The sequence below is a fragment of the Scomber japonicus genome, chromosome 5, assembly GCF_027409825.1.
Source record: "Scomber japonicus isolate fScoJap1 chromosome 5, fScoJap1.pri, whole genome shotgun sequence".
Lineage (NCBI taxonomy): Eukaryota > Metazoa > Chordata > Actinopteri > Scombriformes > Scombridae > Scomber > Scomber japonicus.
In genome coordinates this window covers 4,728,205-4,753,373 of record NC_070582.1, presented here as the reverse complement: position 1 = coordinate 4,753,373, position 25,169 = coordinate 4,728,205, and the positions used below count along the sequence as shown (strand labels likewise).

Here is a 25,169-nt window from a genome sequence, read left to right as displayed (position 1 = left end):
TGCCCTCTTGGGTGGCAAAAGACACTAAACTGCCCTCTTGGGTGGCAAAACGTGTTCTAAGCTGCCCTCCTGGTTGGCAAAACACATGAAACTGCCCTCCTGGTTGGCAAAACACATGAAACTGCCCTCTTGGGTGGCAAAACACACTAAACTGCCCTCTTGGGAGCCAAAATGCGTTCTAAGCTGCCCTCCTGGTTGGCAAAACACACAAAACTGCCCTCCTGGTTGGCAAAACACATGAAACTGCCCTCTTGGGTGGCAAAACACATGAAACTGCCCTCTTGGATGGCAAAACACACTAAACTGCCCTCTTGGGTGGCAAAACACACTAAACTGCCCTCCTGGTTGGCAAAACACACGCAACTGCCCTCCTGGTTGGCAAAAGACACTAAACTGCCCTCTTGGGTGGCAAAAGACACTAAACTGCCCTCTTGGGTGGCAAAAGACACTAAACTGCCCTCTTGGGAGCCAAAATGCGTTCTAAGCTGCCCTCCTGGTTGGCGAAACACATGAAACTGCCCTCCTGGGTGGCAAAAGACACTAAACTGCCCTCTTGGGAGCCATAACGTGTTCTAAGCTGCCCTCCTGTTTGGCAAAACACACTAAACTGCCCTCTTGGGTGGCAAAACACATGAAACTGCCCTCCTGGTTGGCAAAAGACACTAAACTGCCCTCTTGGGTGGCAAAAGACACTAAACTGCCCTCTTGAGAGCCAAAACACATGAAACTGCCCTCTTGGGTGGCAAAAGACATTCATTAATGTCCTGGAAAATTATCAAAATCAAAGTAATTTAGAAATGTTAAAGGTTGTTAAAGGAGATGAAATCAAGTCATTTTTAATATCAAATATATTTCACCAATGTTTTTTTTTTTTTGTGAGACTTTATTTTCTTTTTTTGCAGCCGCTTCTTTCTTTTCCTTTTTTTTTTTTTTTTTGGCTTCCTCACTGGGCTTACGGTTTATTGGCCACCCAGCCGTCAAAATGAGAAATGAAACAGTCGATCATGTGACCATTATGATCAACAAGTCCGACCAAGAAAGAGTACAAGGAAAAATAAAGTTGTTTTTTTTTTTTTGACAGATGTAAGGAAGGAATGAAAAGACAGGGAGGAAGGAAGGGAAGACAGATGGAAGGAAAGAAGGAAAGGAAAGAAGGAAGGAAGGAAAAGAAGGAGGAGAAGAAAGAATACAGGAAGGAAGGAAGGGAAGACAGATGGAAGGAAACAAGGAAGGAAAATAAGATAGGGAGGAAGAAAGGAAGGAAGGACAGACAGAAGGAAAGAAAAGAGGAAGAAGGAAACTGGGCCGGATTGGACCTCTCGGCGGGCCGCTTCTGGCCCACGGGCCGCATGTTTGACACCCCTGTTATAATGTTTTTAGGGCACTTCTCAGTCATGGGGCCATTTCACCCCCTTATAGCACCCTGGTTATAACTGTATACTTTATTTTCACACTGCTGCAGGTACATGTTGAGACTTCTATGTATTTTTTATTATTAATTAATCAATTTACAAAATGTTAATCTCAAGTTGTCGGTTTCTTCTTTTATCTGATGATCAACAGCCAAAAAATATAATAAAAAAAAACTGACAATATAAAGATTTGCAATGTGTGTGTGTTTTTTTTTTTTTTTGTTCTTGCAGTTTTCATACATTTAATATTTTAACTTGAAGACGGACTGAAAGGTTACATGGTTTATTAACCTTCCTGTCGTCCTCCCGGGTCAAATTGACTCCGTCTGTTTTTACTGTTCTTTCTTTCCTTCCTTCCTTCCTCTCTCTTTCCTCCTTCCTGCCTTCTTTCCTTCCTCCCTTCTGTCCTTCATTCCTCCCTCATTCTCTCTTTCTTTCCTCCCCTCTACCTTCCTCCCTTCCTTCTTTACTCCCTCCTTCCTTTCCTTCATTCCTTCCTTCTTCCTTCCTCCCTTGACTCGAGGACAACAGGAAGGTTAAAAATTGCACTCCATCCTTCCTTCCTTCCTTCTTTCTTTCTTTCTTTCCTTTCCTCCCTACCCTCCTTCTTCCTTCCTCCCTTGACTCGAGGACAACAGGAAGGTTAAAAATTGCACATGATTATTTTTCAGTCTACAAACTAAGTTCATTGTAATTAGTTTATAAAATGAGAAGAAAAAAAAAACAAAATAAATGAACATTTTGGTCCAACGTGAAGATTGAAGCTGTCTGTAAAATAAGAGTCTGTGATGTCATCATATGAACGAGCCAATCAGCTGTCCTTATTTCCCAGCGACCACAGACAGCTGATCACGGATGCGTCCCAGTCCGTCCAGTATGGTGTCCAGAGACTCCCTGCCCAGCTCCACCGTCACCGCGGAAACCGACTCGCTGCCCGCCGACGGACACGGATCCTCCATCTGCAGACAAACACACCGAGAAGAGTAGAAAATAGATTAACTGGACTTTGAACATTTATATAAATCTGTTTTTAATATTTGTGTCGTCCTCCCGGGTCAGATTGACCCTGTCTGTTTTGACTGTTCCTTCCTCCCTTCCTTCCTTCCATCCTTCTGTCCTTCCCTCCTTCCTTCTTTCCTCCCTCCCTCTCTCCTTCTCTCTTTCTTCCCTCCCTCTTACCTTCCTTCTTTCCCCCGTCGTTCCTTCTTTTCTTTTCTTCCTTCCTTCCTCCCTCCTTTCCTTCCTTCTTTCCTCCATCCTTCCTTCTTTCCTTTCCTTCCTTCCTTCCTCCGTCCTTACCTTCCTTCTACCTCCCTTCCTTTTTTCCTCTTCTCCTTTCCTTCCTTGCGTCCTTCCTCCCTCCTTTCCTTCCTTCTTCCTTCTACCCCCCTACCTTCCTCCCTTCCTTCCTGTCCTTTTTTCCTTCCTTCCTTCCTTCTTCCTCCCTTCCTTCCGTCCTTCTCTCTTTCCTCCCTTCCTTCCATCCTTTCACCTCCCTTCCTTCCTTCATTCCTTCCTTTCACCTCCCTTCCTCTCTCCCTCCCTTCTTCCTCCCTCCTTCCCTCCCTTCCTCCCTTCCTTTCACCTCCCTCCCTCCCTTCCTTCTTCCTCCCTCCCTTCTCCTTTCCTCCCGTCCATCCTTTCCTTCTTCCTCCCTCCTTTCCTTCCTTCTTCCTTCCTTCCCTTCCTTGCTTCCTCCCTCCCTCCCTTCCTTCCGTCTTTTCACCTCCCTTCCTTCCTTCACTCCTTCCTTCTACCTCCCTTCCTCGACTGGAAGACAACAGGAGGGTTAAATTGACTAATTTGGGTGTTGAGTAATGATGTGTTACTGTAGTAGACAAAGAAAGTTATTTAAACTCAGATAAACTTTAAACCTTTTGTTCACAAGTTTAATCTGACATGTTGAACTTATTTCCACATCCAGCTTTAACTGATCAACATCATCATTCAGTAGGAGTCGTGTTTCTGTCCATGGTTTGGGTTCAAATCATCACTGGAGACAAGTTTTCAAACTCCTTTAAAGATATGCAACCTTTGTTGTCATGGCAACAGTGAACACCACGATTGACTGACATGAGCAAGATTAAGTCGATTAGAGTTTCTAAATGTCGGTTTTGATTATTTTTTCGATTAATTGCCCAGCCCTAATTCCAATTGATCAACATTATCATTCATTAGGAGTAATTTAGTTCTGGTTTTACTCTCTACCAACGCCTGAGGGAATTATATGGAGCTCTTAAAGTTTCTAAATGCTCCACTATGTTCACCAGTTGGTCTACAGATAACTGCGTTTGTTTGAGCAGGTAGTGTACAGCGCTTTTATTCTGAAAGCAACGCTATGAGAGCACTGAGAGTGAACCAGAACAGTAAAAGTTGCAGCCGGACAGCTAAACTATGAGCTGAAACTCAACCAATATTCTCTCTCTTTTAGCTCTGTTTTTACTCTCTACCAACTCCTGAGGCGGTACTGTACTATGCTTTTATTCTGAAAGCAACGATATGAAAGCGCTGAGAGTGAACCAAAACAGTAAAGACAGCTAGTCTCTGATAATTCTCTAATAATAATTAATCAGGAAGTTCTGCTTTTATACACTTCATACCAACCTTAAACTGAACCATGCAGGTCGGGACGGACATCCGACTGACCGAGTCTGAGCCCGTCACCATGTCGACTCTCCAGTCCAACTCCTTCAGCTGGGGGAGAGAGACTATACACACACACACACACACACACACACACACACACACACACACACACACACACAGAGTTTAGGATCTAACACACACATCAGTACATTCAGATAAAGTGTAATTATGGATTATACTCACTGTGATCACCGACAGCTTCTGTTTTCCACGTCGGACTGAAAAACATCAGAGGAAGACGTGTGATGTCATTACAACCTGAACTTACGTCGTTGATTAAAGTCGACCATTATGAAGAAGAACGTGTGAAGCTCTTGATATTTTTCTGCAAGATTTTAGGCATTGCACCGCTTCCATTGCTAATTGGCGTTTCGGAGCTGACCTGTTCTCCAGCAGGATCTTGGTGATCAGGTTCTTCAGACTGGAGTGGAAAGATTCGGGGAAGAGGAGGAGGATCTGCTCCGGAGAGCTGAGGTTGTGGAAGAGGACGTGATGGGACAGAACGTGGAGAGACTGGACGAGCTGGAGGAAAGACGACAAATACAAATTGAAATGAACCCTCACGATTACATTATAGGACGTGTCAAGTGAATTCAGACATTTTCTTCTAAACACATTAAATAGGTCATAAATGTATTTCTAAAAAAGGTGTAAAAAGCATTTCAACCATTTAGATTTGAATTGTGGAGCTAGGCTTCACAAACTGTGTTTCAACATTTCTGTGTTCAGGATTTAGTGATTAGCATAAACCCGCCCCTGCTGCTGTAGAGGTAGAAATACATTCAGCACACACTACTACTACTACAGTCCACAGTTAGCCAGTTAGCTGAGTTAGCCGCCGAGTTAGCAGCAGAAAGCTCTCAGACGTAGCGTCTATGTTTCTGGTAGAGGTGGTGACTTTGATTGACAGGTGACACTTGGTAGGGGGCGGGGTTTCTGTGTTTGGGAGCAGAGAAAGAGGCTGATTTTTACACAACTTTGAAGCCTAATTTCATATATTTGGTGATTTTTTAAATCAGTGGCAGGGTGGTTAACAACACACTTTTCTGTGGTATGTCAAACTCAGAACACGAGCAGTAAAATTAAGAATAGTATATAATAGAATATAGTTTGTAGATAATGATATATAGACAAAAATAACTTAAAAATCAAATAAAAACATTATAAACCTACCAACATTTAACTAAACTATACAACAGATGATGAGAATGACATCATACTCAGGTGTGTGTGTGTGTGTGTGTGTGTGTTACCTGTGCAGCCTGAGCAGGAGCGATGCTGAATGTAGCTGCTGTGGTTTCTGTCAGCCGGCGGCTCGGACCTCTGTGACTCTGAACACAAACATCTCTCACAGCTTCTTTAGACGGAGCCTGAAGAGACAAAAACATCAGCACACAAAGATGTTAAGTTTAATTTAATGAAACACTAGAAACTAATCACATTGGAGAAGATGCTGCTGGAGGTTTTTTGGGGCATTTTTGCTTTAAATAAACGACTTAAACAAGATGAGATATTCCTTTATTAGTCCCACAATGAGGACATTTGCATTATTACAGCAGCAAGTGGAGAGTAAAAATAGAATAAAGAACAATAAATAAGTACTAAAAACAATAACAATAATAGTAGAAATATATATAATAAAAATAATAATTGTGACATTATTTACAGCAAACAGTAACATCGGTATTGAGTGGTAATATACCAAAGATAATATTGTTATTGCACAGATTAAAATTATATATTAAAATAATGAATTGCTCTCTTTCTTTAAGGAAAATTAACGACACTTCATAACGAGTTAAACACACATCCCTCTGCATCAATGGTTAACTTTAATAACACTTAAAATAAAGTAAAAGTGTCTTTTATCAGAGTTTATTTATACATCCTGTTATAATGCAGCTGTTGTGAACGCTGTTAGCTGTTAGCTTTTAGCTCTTAGAAGAACTCTTGTTAACTCTTATAAACATTCAGACAACAAACCAACACATTGTTAAAGTTTAGAAGCTGAACCTTTAAGAAAAACATTGATATTATAAAGCTGTACCTTCAGAAGAAGCTGCAAATTGTCGAAATGTTCGCTGGAGACAGAAGCAGCCATGTTGACATGTGACGTTGGGCGATGGTCACATGACAGAACGGTGACGCTGGTGCTCATGGGAAATGTAGTCCGTTAGATAAAAACACGCTTTTAAAAACAAAGTACACTAGCGAATGTAGCATGTAGTGTTACAGTAAAAGTACTGCAGTATTATGAGTGATGTAGTATGCAGTATTACAGTAAAAGTACTGCAGTATTATGAGTGATGTAGTATGCAGTATTACAGTAAAAGTACTGCAGTATTATAGTGATGTAGTATGCAGTATTACAGTAAAAGTAGTGCTATATTATTATATATGACATCATTAGATTATTAATAGTGAAGCATCAGTGTTAGAGCAGCATGTTACTGTTGTAGCTGCTGGAGGTGGAGCTAGTTTATACTACTTTATATACAGTTAGCTAGTTTATACTACTTTATATACAGTTAGCTAGTTTATACTACTTTATATACAGTTAGCTAGTTTACACTACTTTATATACAGTTAGCTAGTTTATACTACTTTATATACAGTTAGCTAGTTTACACTACTTTATATACAGTTAGCTAGTTTATACTATTTTATATACAGTTAGCTAGTTTACACTACTTTATATACAGTTAGCTAGTTTATACTACTTTATATACAGTTAGCTAGTTTACACTACTTTATATACAGTTAGCTAGTTTATACTACTTTATATACAGTTAGCTAGTTTACACTACTTTATATACAGTTAGCTAGTTTATACTACTTTATATACAGTTAGCTAGTTTATACTACTTTATATACAGTTAGCTAGTTTATACTACTTTATATACAGTTAGCTAGTTTAGTCCAGTGGTTCCCAACCTAGGGGTGGGGCCCCTCCAAAGGGTCAGCAGATAAATGTGAGGGCTGGTGAGATGATTAATGGGAGAGGAAAGAACAAAAAAAAGTTCTGATACACAAATGTGTTTTCAGTTTTTGGACTTTTTCTCTAATCTTTGATTTTTGCTGAAATATTGGATCATTTGAACATTTATTGAAATGAAAGCATGTGAGAAGTTTAGAGGGAAAAATCACTATTTGGTGGAGCTGTTAACAACTCATAGACATCTGAAATGTGAGCCTGACTACACACTGCTTTTTGGTTTCATCTTTAACAATGTGTTGTATTTTAAAAGCTTGTTATATTATCCATTGTGTCAAATCTTCACCTGAAAAGTAACTAAAGCCGTCAGATAAATGTAGTGGAGTAGAAACAACAATATTTCCCTCTGAGATGTAGTGGAGTGGAAGTATAAAGTAGCATCAGATGTAGTTAGGGTTGTAAAGGTTTCACTTTCACCAATAAATGATGACATAAGAGTCTTGTGATCAATTTCACACATATAGCCACTCCCTCGCTGATCTTACAGGGTTAGGGTTGTTTACATGGCTGTGTGAAGACGTGTGTAGAGTTTACAGCAAAAATACACATTTTCAGGTAAGAATCAAGTCAATTCTTATTAATTCTGATTCTGTTTAAGATTGAATTATGTCATTTGTGTTAAATTATAGAGAGCAGGAGACATTTCATCTATGCTAATTTCAAATCACCATGTTGCTACAGCTAACTACACAATGTCTGACAGGGGTGTAGATGGTTGTACAGTAACACCTTTTAACCCTTAAACAGGCAGGAGTGGAAAAATGAGATGTGAAAAATAAAATCCTAGTCATCTCATGTGCACATTAGTAAAACATTTAAATAAATACATTTTTTAAAATATTTTGTATATTTTGAGTTTTTATGAGTCATACGTTGCCCTTATTAAGATATAAAATGGTTTTAATGGTAAAAACAACTGAATGCTTTATTTGATTTTTATCATTTCTATCAAAGTATAAACCTACCAAACAAGCTTTAATTCTACCAATCGAGTTTAATTCAAGGCAGGTGTTAAAGAGTCTGTATCTCCTGGTGCACGCTGCCTGTTTAAGGGTTAAGAAAGTGTTACAACCGATCCCCCGTAAATCACAAGTCACAGATTTGTTCTCTATCCTGCTGTATGTGGCCTGCGACTCTGAGCAGATACTGCAGGGAAATTTTCAAAACATCAGAGAACAAAGTACAAGAAAGCTGACAGCGTGTACAGGACAATAATTAACTCAGTCATAATTAATTGTTTTAGTGTTTCCTGTTACAGCAGGAGGAACGTCGAGGAGGCGTTGACTGGTTCCTTGATTGAGGCGAACAGACTTGTACTATGGAGCCACACCAGAAAAGGTAAGCCTGCTCTAGATCTGACAGGTGCAGATTAAAGTTTCCTCACTGACACTGATACACACACTTATATCTTATTTTAGACAAACCTTGTGTGCATGATTGTTGGTTCGTTAATTGTCAAACGTCTGTCCTGGAATATTATCTGGATTATGATTAGGATAAGGAAGGGAGGAAAGAAGGAAGGAAGGAGGGAGGGAAAAAAGAAGGACAGAAGGGAGGAAGGAAGGATGGATGGAGGAAGGAAGAAGGACGGAAAGGAGGGAGGAAAGGATAGAAGGAAGGAAGGGAGGAAAGGAAAGGAAAGAAGGAAGAAGGGAGGAAGGCAGGAGGGAAAGAAGGAAAGGAGGGAGGAAAGGAAAGAAGGAAGAAGGAAGGAAAGGAGGAAGGAAGGTAGGAAAGAAGGACAGAGGAAAAAAAGAGAGAATGAAGGAGGGAGGAAAGCAAGAAGGAAGGAAGGGAGGAAAGGAAAGAAGGAAGAAGGAAGGAAAGGAGGAAGGCAGGAGGGAAGGAAGGAGGGAGGAAAGGAAAGAAGGAAGGAAGGAAGGAAGGACAGAGAAAAGAAGGAATGGAGGAAGGTAGGAAAGAAGGACAGAGGAAAGAAAGAGAGATGGAGGGAGGGAGGGAGGAAAGAAGGAAGGGAGGAAGGAAGGAAAGGAGGGAATGAAGGAAAGGAGGGAGGGAGGGAGGAAGGAGGGAAGGGAGGAAATGAAAGAAGGAAGAAGTAAGGAAAGGAGGAAGGCAGGAGGGAAGGAAGGAGGGAGGAAAGGATAGAAGGAAGGAAGGGAGGAAAGGAAAGAAGGAAGAAGGAAGGAGGGGAGGAAGGCAGGAGGGAAGGAAGGAAAGGAGGGAGGAAAGGAAAGAAGGAAGACGGAAGGAAAGGAAGAAGGCAGGGAAGGAAGGAGGGAGGAAAGGAAAGAAGGAAGGAAGGACAGAGGAAAGAAGGAAGGGAGGAAGGTAGGAAGGTAGGAAAGAAGGACAGAGGAAAGAAAGATAGAAGGAGGGAGGGAGGAAAGAAGGAAGGGGGAAGGAAAGGAGGACGGCAGGAGGGAAGGAGGGAAGGAGGGAAGGAGGGAGGAAAGGAAAGAAGGAAAGTAGTCCTCAGTAAGAATTAGTTACTTCTGTCTATCATCTCCACGGCAACACTCACACAGATACACACACTTATATCTTATTTTAGTGCATGCTTGTTGGTTTGTTAATTGTCAAACGTCTTTCCTGGAATATTATGTGGATTATGATTAGGGCTCGGTATCAGTACCTTTAACCCTCCTGTTGTCCTCGAGTTAAGGAAGAAAGGGAGGAAGGAAGGATGGATGGAGGTAGGAAGGAAGAAGGAAGGAAAGGAGGAAGAAGGAAGGAAAAGAGGGAGGGAGGAAGGACAGAGGAAAGAAGGACAGAGGAATGAAAGAGAGAAGGAGGAAGGGAGGAAAGAAGGAAGGGGGAAGGAAGAATGAAGGAAGGAGGGAGGGAAAAAAGAAGGACAGAAGGAAGGGAGGAAGGAAGGATGGATGGAGGAAGGAAGAAGGAAGGAAAGGAGGAAGGAAGGTAGGAAAGAAGGACAGAGGAAAAAAAGAGAGAATGAAGGAGGGAGGAAAGGAAGAAGGAAGGAAGGGAGGAAAGGAAAGAAGGAAGAAGGAAGGAAAGGAGGAAGGCAGGACGGAAGGAAGGAGGGAGGAAAGGAAAGAAGGAAGGAAGGAAGGAAGGACAGAGAAAAGAAGGAATGGAGGAAGGTAGGAAAGAAGGACAGAGGAAAGAAAGAGAGATGGAGGGAGGGAGGGAGGGAGGAAAGAAGGAAGGGAGGAAGGAAGGAAAGGAGGGAATGAAGGAAAGGAGGGAGGGAGGGAAGAAGGAAGGAAGGGAGGAAATGAAAGAAGGAAGAAGGAAGGAAAGGAGGAAGGCAGGAAGGAAGGAAGGAGGGAGGAAAGGATAGAAGGAAGGAAGGGAGGAAAGGAAAGAAGGAAGAAGAAGGAGGGGAGGAAGGCAGGAGGGAAGGAAGGAAAGGAGGGAGGAAAGGAAGGACAGAGGAAAGAAGGACAGAGGAATGAAAGAGAGAAGGAGGAAGGGAGGAAAGAAGGAAGGGGGAAGGAAGAATGAAGGAAAGGATGGAGGAAGGAGGGAAGGAAAGAAGGAGGGGAGAAAGGGGGATGGAGGAAGAATTAGACGGGGTCAATTTGAGTTTAATTTTTTTAGGTATAAATACCTTTACAGGGTGGAGATAATCGTTCGTTAATCGTAATGGAGATTAAAAGTTCAATTAATCGCGATTAATTGAACTCGAGCAGGTGCAGGTCACCTCCTGAACAGCAGGTGGCAGTCGCGTCCGTGTTGATACAAGAATTGAGATTATATCAGGATTAGAATTAGAGGAAGTGACTGAAGGCTGAATCAATCGCAGGGCGGCTATCCTGGATGTCGAGGTAGGAGAGGCACAGACCCCCCCCTAAACCCCTACTACACACACACACACACACACACTTCACTCAACTCAATTCAGACACACACACACACACACACACACACACACCTAACTCGACTCAGACACTCACACACACACACACACACACACACCTAACTCGACTCAGACACACACACACACACACACACACACCTAACTCAACTCAGACACACACACACACACACACTTCACTCAACTCACACACACCTCACACTTCACTCAGACACACACACACACACACACACACACACACACCCACACACACACACACACACACACCTCACACTTCACTCAGACACACACACACACACTCAACTCAGACAAACACACACACACTTCACTCAACTCACACACACACATACCTCACTCCATTCAGACAAACACACACACACACACATACACACACACACACACACACACACACTTCACTCCACTCAGACACACACACACATACACACACACATACACACTTCACTCAACTCACACACACACACACACACACAGCTCACTCCACTCGACTCAGACACACCACACTCGACTCAGACACACCACACTCGACTCAGACACACCACACTCAACTCACACACACCACACTCAACTCAGACAAACACACACACCTCACTCAACTCATGCACACACACTCACACACACACCCCTCACTCAACTTGTGGTCTGCTATAGTGTATAATAATAATAATAGTTAATAGTAAATCAGATTTCTACAGAGAGGACAGAGAGAGGGAGGAAGGGAGAGAGAGAGAGAGAGGAGAGAGAGGACAGAGGGAGGGAGAGAGAGAGGACAGAGGGAGGGAGGGAGGGGAGATAGTTAATGAACCCTGAAGGAAACACAATAATAATGACAGAACTATCAAAAGTACATCAAACCTGTTCAAATAAAACCATTTCAACCTGTAGCCTAACAGACAATAATTCATAGAAGAAAAAGAAAATTATAATTTATTTAGTTTTAGGGGGGCTTGAGCATGCCCATAAAAGGCTATAAAATCGCCCCTGTTGCCCCTATCTGGGACAAAGTGTTACAACCGCCCCCAGTCTCCCCTACAGTAAAGTAGGCCTACACATTCCTGCACTGGTAGGCTGCTTACTTTTATATAATATGGTATTTTATTATTAATTAAAGGAATACTGACTACTTCTTCCACTAATGCATACAATACAATACTTATTCAATCTTTCTAATCTTTATTAACAATCAGAAATAACACCAACAAACGGAGCAGGTGGCGGTGGTTGCAGCTGGGGCGCATTGGGGGCGGAGCGGCTCGGTGCGTTGACTCTCCCCGCCAGACGGAGCCTCTAAGGCGGGATGGAGCCTGCGGCGAGCCGGCGGCAGCACCGCTGAACAACCGGGCAGCCGGTGCGTGTGTGTCCGGTGTGCCGGTGAAGAAGATGTCTGTCTCCGGGATGAAGAAGCAGCTGCACAAAGCCAGCCAGGTAAGCGGGACGAAACGAAACACGATCCGAGCCGAGCCGAGCCGGGTAGAACCGGTTTAATGTGTTTTTTTTATTTTATTTTATTATTATTTAATGTTTATTTAGGTCATTGGTTTTACTGCGACACGAGGCCTGCTGCACGGATCCATACTGAGCCATCAGCATGCACACACACTATTGATTTATGACCATCCATCTCGACTGATTTATGTTTATTTAGCAAACCTTTTTCCATCTGGGATTGTTTATACTGTTACTAAAGTTAATTTTAATAGATGTAGCTCTAACAACACTGCGATACAATGGTAGTACAAAAGTAGCTTATATATACACTCACTTTACTTCCATTTTTATACTACTTTATACACTACATGTACTCTTCAGAGATGGAAATACATCACAAACATATATAGATACTACTTTTTGGATCAATATTTCATATATAGTTATATAACATGATTATAAAATGTTGTTGTTATAGATTAGATTACTTAATAACTTGTTGAAATGTACCTTAACAACATTAAAATAGATTTATAAGTCAATATGCCAATAGGTCTAATAGGGTTGATTAGAGTAATGTGGGACAGTTTATGTAATTGGCTGTTGAAATGTATCTGGACTTATTTATATTTATTTCTCTATCCCTCTTTTCATCTAATACTGTTACTATAATATTCATTTTATAGTAGATGTTGCCCATTAATAACAAAACTGTATTATTGTTCTTATTGGAAGACATTGGAAGTTAAATTACTAATATTATAATACTAATATTATAATATTTAGAAGCTTAAATAATTTTTTTTAATTGACACATTTACTAAAATATATAAATATATAGACATAGAAGAAGTATAGAGCAGTACATTGACTCACATTATACAACAACACGAGTCAATATAGTACAGTGTCATTATTCATTTAATTTCCTTTACTATGTTTTTCTACTAATATAGTTTTTTTTAATTACTTGTGTCCTTACTTATTATATATTTCTAGATTTCTTTCTATTTGTAACGCTGTAAATTTCCTCACTGTGTTACTAAATAATTAATAATTTATCTTATTTTATTATCATGGGTTTACTCGACCTGTATTTGAGGAAAGGAAGAAGGAAGGAAAATATGTGTTTGTGTATGTGTATTTGTATATATGTTTATTTAATTTAATTTAATTTAATTTTTATCTATTTTTATTTTATTTATTTTTTTCTCCTATAATTTAAATTATAGGAGCTTATTTGTTTCGTTTTGCTATTTTAACATGTTCGAAATAAATTTAACTAACTAACTGTATGTGAGGAGCCACTTTAAAAAGATTTTAGCAGCCAAAATGACTATTAGCTGCTATTTTCTTGTCTGTTTTTGCTTTTTACCTGAAAAAACAACAGAACAAAGAGAGAGATTTATATTCATTACTACTGAAGGACTTGAATCAAAGTGCTTAACCCTCCTGTTGTCCTCAGGTCAAGGAAGGAAGGAAGGAAGGAAGGAGGGAGGGAGGAAAGGAGGATGGAAGGAAGGAAGGAAAGAAGGGAGGAAGGAAGGAAGGAAGGAAGGAAAGAAGGAAGGAAGGAAGGAAGGAAGGAAAGAAGGAAGGAAGGAAGGAAGGAGGGAGGAAGGAAAGAAGTATGGAAGGAAAGGAGGAAAAGAGGAAGGAAGGAAAGAAGGAAAGGAGTAAGGAGGGAGGGAGGAAGGAAAAGAGGAGGGAAAGGAAGGAAGCAAGGAAGGAAGGATGGATGGATGGAAGGAAGTGAGGAAAGAAATATGGAAGGAGGAGGGAGCAAAGAAAGAGGGAAGGAGGGGAAGAACGAAGGAAAAATTAAAGAAAGAGGAAGGAAGGAAGGAAGGAAAGGAGGAAAAGAGGAAGGAAGGAAGGAAAGAAGGAACAGTCAAAAGAGAGACGGGGTCAATTTGACCCGGGAGGACGACAGGAGGGAGGAGTAAAAGTGTCTGTCTGTCTGTCGCTCTTCCTGCAGCTGCTGAATGAGCGTCTGATGGGAGCTGAAGGAACCAAGTTAGATGACGACTTCCTGCAGATGGAGAAGGTAAAAAACTGTCAACACACCAACATGTAAAAAAACAAACGTGATGTCATAAAGCTTCAATCTGCTGTGATGTGACGACTTCCTGTCTCTCTCTCTCTCTCTCTCTCTCTCCGTCTCAGAGTGTCGCAGTGATCCAGATTCTTCTGGTGGAGCTGCTGTCAAAAACCACAGAGTTCCTCCAGCCGAACCCAGGTAGCCCAAATTACTGTTTAACCCTCCTGTTGTCCTCGAGTCAAGGAAGGAAGGGAGGGAGGGAGGGAGGGAGGGAGGAAGGAAGGAAAGGAGGGAGGAAAGAAGGAGGGAGGAAGGAAGGAGGGAGGGAGGGAGGAAGGAAGAAGAATGGAAGGGAGGAAGAAGGAAGGAAAGGAGGGAGGGAGGAAGGAAAGGAGGAAGGAAGGAGGGAGAAAGGAAGGAAAGGAGGGAGGGAGGAAGGAAGGAGCGAGGGAGGGAGGGAGGAAGAAGGATGGAAGAAGGAAGAAAAGAAAGAAGGAAAGGAGGGAGGAAGGAAGGAAAGGAGGAAGGAAGGAAGGGAGGGAGGGAGGATGGGTTTAAAACAACAGTCAGGAGCTGAAAATGGACATTAAAGTGTGTTTTTCTTGCTGTAATGATTCCTCCTGTTCATACTGACTATTATAAAGATCCCTTCATAATGTATTTATAATGACAGCTGCAGCGCTCTGAATGTCCGTCCTTCACTCCTGAATCCTGCAGATCACAATTACTCAATGATGCAGGACTAAACCCACCAAAAATATGTATTTAAAAGTTTAATCTGAAGCTAATATGAAGCTTCAGTTTTGTCCAAATGAGTCTTCATCTTCATCTTCTATGTTTCAGCGTTACAGTGTTTTTAGTATCAAAGTCTTTTTGTTCCTATACTTCCACCACAGAGAAACAGGAAACACTAAGAGGGCAGGAAGGGAGGAAGGAAGGAAAGGAAACACTAAGAGGGAATCTGATGCTAAAAAGACTGTAAATGTGTCAGATATCACTTGATATGACTAACTCACACTGTTACCATAGTAACTATAATAACTATAGTAACTCACACTGTTACCATAGTAACTATAATAACTATAGTAACTCACACTGATGAAGCTCAATAGAAGCTGATCAGAGAATTTATAATGATTTTGTCCTCCATCACTTTACATTGAAAGCACATTTAAAGGTTTTAATAATCAGTATGAAGAACATGAGGAATGATTACAGAGAGGAAAACCTTCATATGGACACACGTCTGCTGAAAAAGGGTGAACTAGTCCTTTAAATCAGCTCTCATGTAATCCACAATATATCATAACGTAGTAAAGATGATATATGTATGTATGAATAAGCATAAACTATCATTACCTGCATATAATCATTGTTTCTATCATTTCTTCTCATCCTCCCAGCACACAGAGCCAAACTGAGCATGCTCAACACAATGTCCCGGATCCGAGGGCAGGGGAAGTTGCTAGGTTACCCGCAGACGGAGGGCACGCTGGGAGAGTGCATGGCTCACTACGGACAGGAGCTGGGACCCACCTCTGAATTTGGTACTGAAACTCATTTTGGTTCAAAGGCCACAAAAAACTGCTTAATTTGATCTCACAACTACAGTAAGAGCTGTGTTTCCATGGTAACGATCAGTAAAACCAGCTTTTGGTCCCTCGGGCCTTATGTTTGACACCCTTACTCTAACACAACTACAGTAAGAGCTGTGTTTCCATGGTAACGACCAGTAAAACCATTACATAATAACCTATAAATGAAAAATGAGTGAAATTTCAACAATAGAGGAAGGAAGGAAAGGAGGGAGGAAGGAAGGAAGGAAACGAGGGAAGGAAGGAAAGGAGGGAGGAGGGAAGGAAGGAAGGAAAGGAGGGAGGAAGGAAGGAAAGGAGGGAGGGAGGAGGGAAGGAAGGAAGGAAATGAGGGTGGGAGGAAGGAAGGAAGGACACGAGGGAGGAAGGAAGGAAAAGAGGGAAGGAAAGAAGTAAGGGAGGAGGGAGGAAGGAAAAGAGGAAAGACAGAAGGAGGTAGGGAGAAAGGAAAAGAGGAAGGAAGGAAAGAAGGACAGAGGAAAGAAGGAAGTGAGGAAGGAAGGAAGGAAGGAAGGGAAGGAAATAAGGAAGGAGGGAGGAAAGAAGGAACAGTCGAAACAGACGGGGTCAGTTTGACCCGGGAGGACGACAGGAAGCGTAAAGAGACTAATGACACAATAAAAAGGCTTTCTAGCCATATTTTAATATTCTTGTAAGTCTCCTACTCTTCTAGTTCTTTCTTTCTTTTCTTTTATTCGTCCCGTGTTGGTCCTCTCTTCAGGCGGAGCTCTGGCCAATGTGGGTGACGCCCTGCAGGAAGTCGCTCAGGCCCGGGACGCGATGGACGTCAACGTGAAACGCACCTTCATCGACCCGCTGCAGGACCTCCACAACACGGAGATGAAGGAGATCAGGGTCAGTACCAACACTCACCCCGTCTGTTTGGACTCTTCCTTCCTTCCTTCCTTCCCTCCTTCCTTCCGTCTGTACTTCCTCTATCCCCCTTTCTTCCCTCCTTCTTTCCTTCCCTCCTTCCTTCCTTCCTTCCTCCGTCCTCCCTTCCTTCTTTGCTTTCCTCCCTTCCTTCCTTCCCTCCGTCTTTCCTCCTTCCTTCCTTCTTTCCTTTCCTCCCTTCCTTCCTTCTTTTCCTCCGCCCTCCCTTCCTTCCTTCCCTCCGTCTTTCCTCCTTCCTTCCTTCCTCCCCTCCGTCTTTCCTCTGTCCTTTCCTTCCTTCCTCCCTTCCTCTTCCTCTTTTCCTTTCTTCCTCCCTCCTACCTTCCTTCCTTCCTTCTTTACTCCGTCCTCCCTTCTTTCCTTTGCTTTCCTTTCCTCCCTTCCTTCCTTCCCTCCCTCCTTCTTTCCTCCATCCTTTCCTTCCTTTCTTCCTTCCCTTCTTCTTTCCTTTCCTTTCCTCCCTTTCTTCCTTCCCTTCTTCTTTCCTCCATCCTCACTTTCTTCTGTCCTTTCCTACTTTCCTTCCTCCCCTCCTTCTTCTTTCTTCTCTCCTTTCCTTCCCTCCTTCTTTCCTCCTTCCTCCCTTCCTTCCTTCCTTAACAATTATTCTATCTACTGTCAATCGTCTAATGCATTAATCAGCTGATGATTACATTTTTACCCAATTATTAAATAACTACGTCTCTGCTCTGATTGGCTCTTCAGTACCAGCTGAAGAAGGTGAACGGTCGTCGGCTCGACTTCGACTACAAGAGGAGACGAAAAGGCAAAGTCCCGGCGGAGGACGTCCGACAGGCTTTGGACAAGTTCATGAGCTCCAAGGAGCTGGCGGAGAGGAGCATGTTCATCCTGCTGCAGAACGACGTGAGTCTCTAACAACTAAACTGAGACTTTAAAAAGAAGGTGGATAATATTTAATGCTCTTGTTGTCCTCGAGTCAAGGAAGGAAGGGAGGAAGAAGGAAGGAAGGAAGGAAGGAAGGAAGGAAGGGAGAGAGGAAGGAAGGAAAGGAGGAAGGGAGGAAGGAAAGGAGGAAGGAAGGAAGGAAGGATGGTAGGAGGGAGGCATGAAAGGAGGAAGGAATGAAGGTAGGAGGGAGAAAGGAAAGGAGGAAGGAAGGAAGGTAGGAGGGAGGGATGAAAGAAGGAAGGAAGGAAGGTAGGAGGGAGAAAGGAAGGGAGGAAGGAAGGAAGGTAGGAGGGAGGGAGGCAGGAATGAAGGTAGGAGGGAGGAAGGAAAGGAGGAAGGAAGGTAGGAGGGAGGAAGAAAGAAGGAAGGAATGGAGTTTGGAAGAAGGAATGAAGGTAGGAGGGAGGGAAGGAAGGAAGGGAGGATGGAAGAAGGGAGAAAAGGAAGGGATGAAGAAAGAAGGAAGGAATGAAAGTAGGAGGGAGGAAGGAAGGAAAGAAGGACAGAGGAAGGAAGGGAGGAATGAATGAAGGTAGGAGGGAGACAGAGGGAGGAATGAAAGAGAGAAGGAGGGAGGGAGGAAGGACAGGAGAAGGAAGGTAGGAGGGAGGGAGGAAAGAAAGAGAGAAGGAGGGAGGGAGGAAGAAAGGAAAGGAAGGAAGGAATGAGGGAAGGAAAGAAGGAGGAAGGAAAGGAAAGGAAGGAAGGAAGGAACAGTCAAAACAGACAGGGATGAAAATTGTGGATTTTCTGCAAAGTTTATCAAACTAAAAAAAGGTGCACTACTGCCCCCTTCAGGTCAATCTGTGTCATTTAAAAAATAGAGTTAAAAAAACTAGTTTTAAAAAAGAGTTGCATCATTTCCTTTCTTTTCATCAGGATCAGAACTGAGATGCTGTTACTGAGTAAATGTCATTATCATATCTTTCATTATTAACCCTTTAAACATAGTGGACAGCTGCTCAAACCTCTTTAATTATATATGTTCATGGGTTTTGATGGATTTTAATGGCATAGTTGTGTCATCCCATACTCTACCACTTCATCCACAGTAACGTTTTTTGGTTGTTAATGAGTTGATTTATATTATTACAATGTAATTTGTAGTTTTTTTTGTAGGCTTAATAAAAGCTTTATTTTGAAAAGCTTAGTTCCACTTTATGAGTAACACTACTCTGAGACGTCAGGAGGAAGGTTCAATGTTATTTCAATGCATTTAAGAGTAAGAGAATATGTTAAAAATATTATTATTATTATAATTTTTAAATATATGCTTTATTCAAGGAAGTGTATAATATGGCATACAGAGGTTAAACAAAGCTTAAACATCTAGTATTTTCCTTTGTTTTCCTCCTTTTTTGCAAATCACAGAAATCACTCATGAAGCAAAAAACACATTATATTAACAGTATTAGAAATGTATGTTAGTTTATAGTTTTTACATAATATATCATGTGGAAAAACTCCTTGAAAACTCCTTTTTTTCATGCCTAAAGAGAAATAAAATCACTCCTGACTGACTCATGCATGAAGAGTTCAGGTCAGAGTGTAGTTGTTTGTGTCCCAGCTGATCAGATCCTGTCTGGTCGTTTCTCCTCCTGCAGGTGGATCAGCTCAGTCATGTGGCATCTTTGGTCAACGCACTGCTGGACTTTCACCGCAACGCCCACCGCATCCTGCTGGGTCTCCATAGCAACCTGCAGGCTAGGTGAGCCCAGGTTCAACACCCAGACCCTTTATTTATTCAATAAAGGAGCAGAATGTGGCTGCAGGTTTTTATTCCAACCAACAGATTGAGTAATTTAATCTGCTGATCTCAGGATTCAGACCGTTGATTTTTCTCAGTAAATATATTTCTAAAGGTGCTATTGACATGAAATAGCAACAACCCAAGACTGCATAAAAGCAATGGACGTAACATCCGTGACGTCACTCATTGGTTTGTGGACTGCTGTTCGGAAGCCAATAGTTTCAAATCTAGGCAGCGCCATCTTGAAAATTTCAGGTGCATGCTGGGAAAAATAAAAACACAGATTCTACTTATATGGGCATGAGGCGGAGTCATGGGCGGAGTCATGGGCGGAGCGGGTAGGTTGCTATGGTTGCGAGGGCTAGATCTCGAGGACATTGGTCAATCAACCTGTCAATCAGGACGTAGCCACGCCCTAATGCATACCCTGCTTTATCGTCACATATAAAATCAGGGAGGCCAAAATGTCCCAAATGAACATCATACTGCATTGAAGAAGGCTTTAAACTAGCGATTGAGACCATAAACACATTTTGAAAACGTTTACTGAGGTTAGAAATCAAGTGAGAAGTTGGTGAATTCTCCATTGACTTGTATAGAGACGGTCGCCCCCTGGTGGCCTTTTGATAGAATGCAGTTCTAAGTTATTTCCGCGTTGGCCTCATTTCAGTGGACTGGAGCTCCCCGCCTGGCAACAACCCATGCAATCCACACATGCAAAGGATTCAAATTATAGATGTCCATAAATTAAGTTATGTGTGATAATGTGAAATGAGAATGGGCGAAAATCAATACTTATTTTACCCGCTGTATATACATACAATATAAAAACACCTTTAAATTCATGTTTTATTAATACTTATGTGTGTGTGTTGTAAAACAGGCTGACTGCTGCCAGCAACAAACCAGAGCGACGGTTTCGCCCCAGAAAGATCCGAGTCAGAAGTGAACACAACGGCAGTATCGGATTTTACCACCAGCCGTCGAACACACCTACGGTTCACTCAGGTTACTCATGCTTGCTGCTAAAATGTTATTTTTTTACTGTCATGTTTCTCAAGATGAAAATATTTAAATATATGTGTGTGTGTGTGTGTGTGTGTGTGTGTGTAGGAGAGCAGTTCACAGTGTTACCGTCCAGACCCGGCAGCCCCATCTCCTGTTATGGTAAAAAAAAATGCTCAAATTTGTATTTTTCAACAGCAGGTTGTTGTGAAGGTATTTATGTGTGCAGCCTTTTAAGTCCAAGACAAATTTCCCTTCAGAGACAATCAAGTATATCACATATCGTATTCCCAAAATTACTATATCTACCTGCGATGCTTAGTTCATGTGCAAAAATGCAAAAATTCAAGCATACTGTGATTTCAAATACGTTAAATATTAACCAGATTAAGCTCCATGTAGCCACTAAACCCTATACTTTTGCTGCTACTGGCTGATAATGGAATGACCTACCGTGATGCATTCAGGGACCCAGGACCAGGGTTGTTATATAGTTTTAAAATTTCCATTAGTTTTTATTTGTATTTAGTTTTTAGTTTGCTTTTTTATTCCATTTTAGTTTTAGTTAGTTTAACAAGCGATGAAGAAGTCTTAGTTTAGTTTTTATTTAGTTTTCCTTTTTTTATTTTTATTTTACATAACTCTTTTTTTATTTTTTTTCACTGCTAGTTTTAGTTTTAGTTAAATATAATAACCCTGCACAGGACCCACCATGAGGCGTTCAGGGACCCGGGACCCACCGTGAGGCGTTCAAGGCCTACTGTGTTTATTCTCTTACTTCATGTTCATGTTATGCATTGTTCATTAAGCTTTTCAGATAAGACTAAACAAATATAGCCCAATATACACAAGCACAGTCAGAAGCTGTTTGCCTCCTCTTATCAGCAACACCTCTGATAAATGGCATGAACTTAAATAACCTTTACCATGCGCCCCCTGGTGTTTGGGAGGAACATTACATTTAACCCAAATCAAAAACAGGAAAGAAGGAAGGAAGGTAGGGGGGAGGAAAGAAAGAGAGAAGGAGGCAGGGAGGAAAGAAGGACAGAAGGAAGGACGGAGGGAAGGACAGAAGGAAGGGAGGAAGGAAAGGAAGGAAGGAAGGAGGGAAGGAGGGAAGGAAAGAAGGAACAGTCAAAACAGACTGGGTAGACCCGGGAGGACGACACAAAGGTTCATTTTAATTTTTCAGCTCCAGACTTGAAAATGGCAAACTCATCCTTTAAGATCTCTCTCTCTCTCTCTCTCTCTCTCTCTGTCTCTCGCTCTCTCTGTCTCTCGCTCTCTCTGTCTCTCTCTCTCTCTCTCTCTCTGTCTCTCTCTCTCTCTCTCTCTCTCTCTCTCTCTCTCTCTCCTCTCTCTCTCTCTCTCTCACCTTCTCTCTCCCTCTCTCTCTCTCGTCCAGCTGACAGTAAACTGGTCCTGGATCAGCCCTGTTGCCGGGCGGTCTACTCCTTCCACTCGGACCACGCGGGCGAGCTGAACTTCAACGAGGGCGACCTCATCCTCCTCACCAGGCAGGTCGACGCCAACTGGTACGACGGCACGCTCGGCGGCAAGTCGGGATTGTTCCCCGTCAACTACGTCGATGTGGTGGTGCCTCTGCCGTTACTGTGACAACGCGTCGTAAAAAAAAAAAAAAAAATCCACAGACTCCACGCTAACCTCCACGAAATCAGACTGTAGATGATGATTTCTGCTCAGCGCTCAGCGGCAGACGATATGCAAGTTTTCTGCTTCTAATTTGCACTTATTACTCACGAATAAATCAGCAGGCGGACTTGTCTGTTTTAAAAGGAAAGGAAGGCCATAGTTTCTACTCTTACAGCACTTTACTTTCTGATCTCTCAGAGCATCTCATGTCATACTTCACATCATGAAAGAAAAAGACCAACCACCAGCTGAGGTGTGTACTGTAAAGTGAGGCTCAGTCAGTAAAGTTTAAAATGACAAGTTTTAAAACACAACATTTTTTTACACTGCAGCGTATTTTCCCTTTAAGACTTTTAGCGACATTTCCTTCTTCACAAGGACACAACTACTCCTAAACTTTTTCCACATCACATTTTCTACCAGTCTTCTCAATGCTAATGCAGCAGCGTCAGTCTGATAGCATCGGCTTCGTAGTTTAATAGTGTTGCTTTGAATTTGAACACCAAGGGCACAATTACCGTAATGTGGTATTATCACTAATGTAAATAAACGAGTCTACAGTCGTGGTAGAAGAAGTTAATATAATTCAGCCTGAGGGGAACATCAATGGGTAAACCCCAATTTTACTGCGATCCAGCTAAAAGTAATAGATAATACGATGAAATAGATATATTAACCTTCGTGTCAAATTGACCCTGTCTGTTTTGACTATTCCTTCCTTCCTTCCTTCCTTCTTTCCTCTGTCCTTCTTTCCTTCCTTCCTCTCTTCCTTCTTTTCTTTCCTCCCTCCCTCCTTTCCTTCCTTCCTTCCTTCCCTCTTTCCTTCCTCCTTTCCTTCCTGCTTCCTCCCTTCCATCCATCCTTCCTCCCTTCCATCCTTCCTTCCTTCCTTCCTTCAGTCTTTCTTCCTCCCTTCCATTCTTCCTTCCTTCCTTCCTCCCTTCCATCCTTCCTTCCTTCCTTCCGTCTTTCGTCCTCCCTTCCATTCTTACTTCCTCCTTTCCTTGCTCCTTCCTTCCTTCCTTCCTTCCTTCCTTCCTTCCGTCTTTCTTCCTCCCTTCCATTCTTACTTCCTCCTTTCCTTGCTCCCTCCTTCCTTCCTTCCTTCCTTCCTTCCTCCCTTCCTTCCTCCCTTCCTTCCTTGACTCGAGGACAACAGGAGGGTTAATAAATAACTAAATATTCAGCCTCAGAGTCAGTAGAATAAATCATCTGTGAATCATGAATGTCTGAACCAAACTTTTGTGCCAATCCATAAAGCTGATGTTGAGATATTTCACAGTATATGGGTCAGCGATAAATAAGGGTTGAGCAGGATGAGCAATTCAAAAATATCTCTAAAATAGTTTTAAAAGCAGCATCAGGTTTGTTAAAATGTACATTTGTATTGTATTTTTTGTTGGTTTTATATAATTTCAAATTACATTTGCACCATTTTTAAAAAATAAAAGTAAGACTGGATACTCCTGAAAATGTCAAATGGTGTAACCACAGTAGAATGATAAATATTAAGTATTTTATCACCTACAGTGTATTTAAGTGGACTTATACTAATAATGACTGTAAATGTTTCCTGGTCTCCATGGTTACCCAGATTAAATGTAATATTTAGAACAATAGTATTCCATTAGCTTTATTTAATATAAAAGTTATAATGTAAGATCATGCCAAACTAGTTGATATGGTGTTTTATTGACTATTTACTGGTTTTAAGCAAGTTGAATTATTTGGTACAAAGTTTTTATGGTTACACCACTTAGACATTTTTACCATAATCCTCTAATATATTCTCTCAAAATGGATTAAAAGCAGAAATTTGATGCTGAGTCCACAAAAAAAGAATGTGTGCAAGTTATTCATACGTTTATTTTCACATTTTAACCCTTTAAATTTAAACTAAACCACATGGACACAAAAACACGTCATTGACCTATAAATGAAAACGTTTACATGCTGGTGACGTTATATCTTTTGTACGTTTTGTGACAATCCATTGAGCCGTAGTTGAGATATTTTCACCTCATGTTGGAGCTACAGGTAAAAGTCAGACGATCACAAAAGTCAGTGAGATTCATCCTTGAATGTCTGAACCTAACTTCACAGCAATCTGATAGATGTTGAAATACTTTAGTCTGAATCAAGGCGACGGACTAACGTGGAGCTTTGCTGCTAATTTGGCTAAAAACACTGTTAACCTGTGCTGTGTCTCAAATCTCTTCTTCCAGACTTCTCACTTCATATTTTGAGTGCATAAGTGCGTTCACACCAGGCGTATTATAGTTCACTAAAACTAAGACTTAACCTAAAACTAGCAGTCATTTTTAAATAATTTACTTAACTGAAATAAAAATAAAAAAGAGTTTAAAAAAACATGAAAACTAAATAAAAACTACAATAAACAATTCAAAACTAACTTAAAACTAAGCTGAATTCTAGATAAAATCAGCTTAGTTTTAGTTTTCTTTCCATTTTTCCATTTTTCCATTTGACTTCTTGTAATAACGGGCTAGCACCAGCAGGTGGCAGCATAGCAGCTGCTGCACAACGCACAAGAAGAAAATGCTTAACGTGTAATTTATGATTTTCTAGAAAGATAAATAATTTGTTCCAGGCAGAAAACATCACAGCCCAATATGGGAACATTTGTGGGATAAAAGCTAAAAGGGAAATATCCCACTGATGTGATTTTCCACCCTCGAAGTTCTGACAGAGAAGCAAGAAACCACAAACACAGCAAACCTTACCTCAGTGTCAGCATTATTTCATCCTTTACAGCTTCTACTAATCAAGGCTGTTCCTCCTAATACCTGAAAAACTACATAAAAACTAAACTAAAACTACTTAATCACTTGTTAAACTCACTAAAACTAAACTGAATTCTAGATAAAATCAGCTTAGTTTTAGTTTTCTTTTCATTTTCTCCATTTTTACTGTATTGTGTTCAGTTTGACTTGTTGAGAAAACGGGGCTAGTAGAAGTTTGAAGTTTTTTATTTTGCACAATAATAAGACAAAAGGC

At 41.4% G+C, this 25,169-nt stretch overlaps 2 protein-coding genes across 2 annotated transcripts; one reads left to right on the top strand and one right to left on the bottom strand.

Annotated features, from left to right (window-relative positions):
• Positions 1 to 2,182: 2,182 nt before the first annotated feature.
• Positions 2,183 to 6,172, bottom strand: commd9 (COMM domain containing 9). Its single transcript, XM_053318925.1, has 6 exons — positions 6,106 to 6,172; positions 5,312 to 5,428; positions 4,441 to 4,580; positions 4,242 to 4,276; positions 4,017 to 4,120; positions 2,183 to 2,371 (listed from the first exon to the last, which is right to left on the bottom strand). The coding sequence occupies exons 1-6, from the start codon at positions 6,157 to 6,159 to the stop codon at positions 2,234 to 2,236; spliced, it is 588 nt and encodes a 195-aa protein (XP_053174900.1). The 5' UTR covers positions 6,160 to 6,172; the 3' UTR covers positions 2,183 to 2,233.
• Positions 6,173 to 12,132: 5,960 nt separating this feature from the next.
• Positions 12,133 to 22,115, top strand: sh3gl3b (SH3-domain GRB2-like 3b). Its single transcript, XM_053319450.1, has 10 exons — positions 12,133 to 12,301; positions 14,283 to 14,351; positions 14,471 to 14,543; positions 15,749 to 15,892; positions 16,662 to 16,795; positions 17,540 to 17,698; positions 19,348 to 19,451; positions 20,377 to 20,501; positions 20,607 to 20,660; positions 21,904 to 22,115. The coding sequence occupies exons 1-10, from the start codon at positions 12,257 to 12,259 to the stop codon at positions 22,113 to 22,115; spliced, it is 1,119 nt and encodes a 372-aa protein (XP_053175425.1). The 5' UTR covers positions 12,133 to 12,256.
• Positions 22,116 to 25,169: the final 3,054 nt, after the last annotated feature.

Coding starts and splice junctions, on each gene's coding strand:
- commd9 (XM_053318925.1), bottom strand. CDS start 6,159: ATGGCTGCTTCTGTCTCCAGCGAACATTTCGACAATTTGCAGCTTCTT. Junction 5,429..6,105: donor ATTTGCAGCTTCTTCTGAAG/GTACAGCTTTAT, acceptor TTGTCTCTTCAG/GCTCCGTCTAAAGAAGCTGT. Junction 4,581..5,311: donor CTCCTGCTCAGGCTGCACAG/GTAACACACACA, acceptor TCTTTCCTCCAG/CTCGTCCAGTCTCTCCACGT.
- sh3gl3b (XM_053319450.1), top strand. CDS start 12,257: ATGTCTGTCTCCGGGATGAAGAAGCAGCTGCACAAAGCCAGCCAG. Junction 12,302..14,282: donor AGCTGCACAAAGCCAGCCAG/GTAAGCGGGACG, acceptor CTCTTCCTGCAG/CTGCTGAATGAGCGTCTGAT. Junction 20,661..21,903: donor CAGCCCCATCTCCTGTTATG/GTAAAAAAAAAT, acceptor TCTCTCGTCCAG/CTGACAGTAAACTGGTCCTG.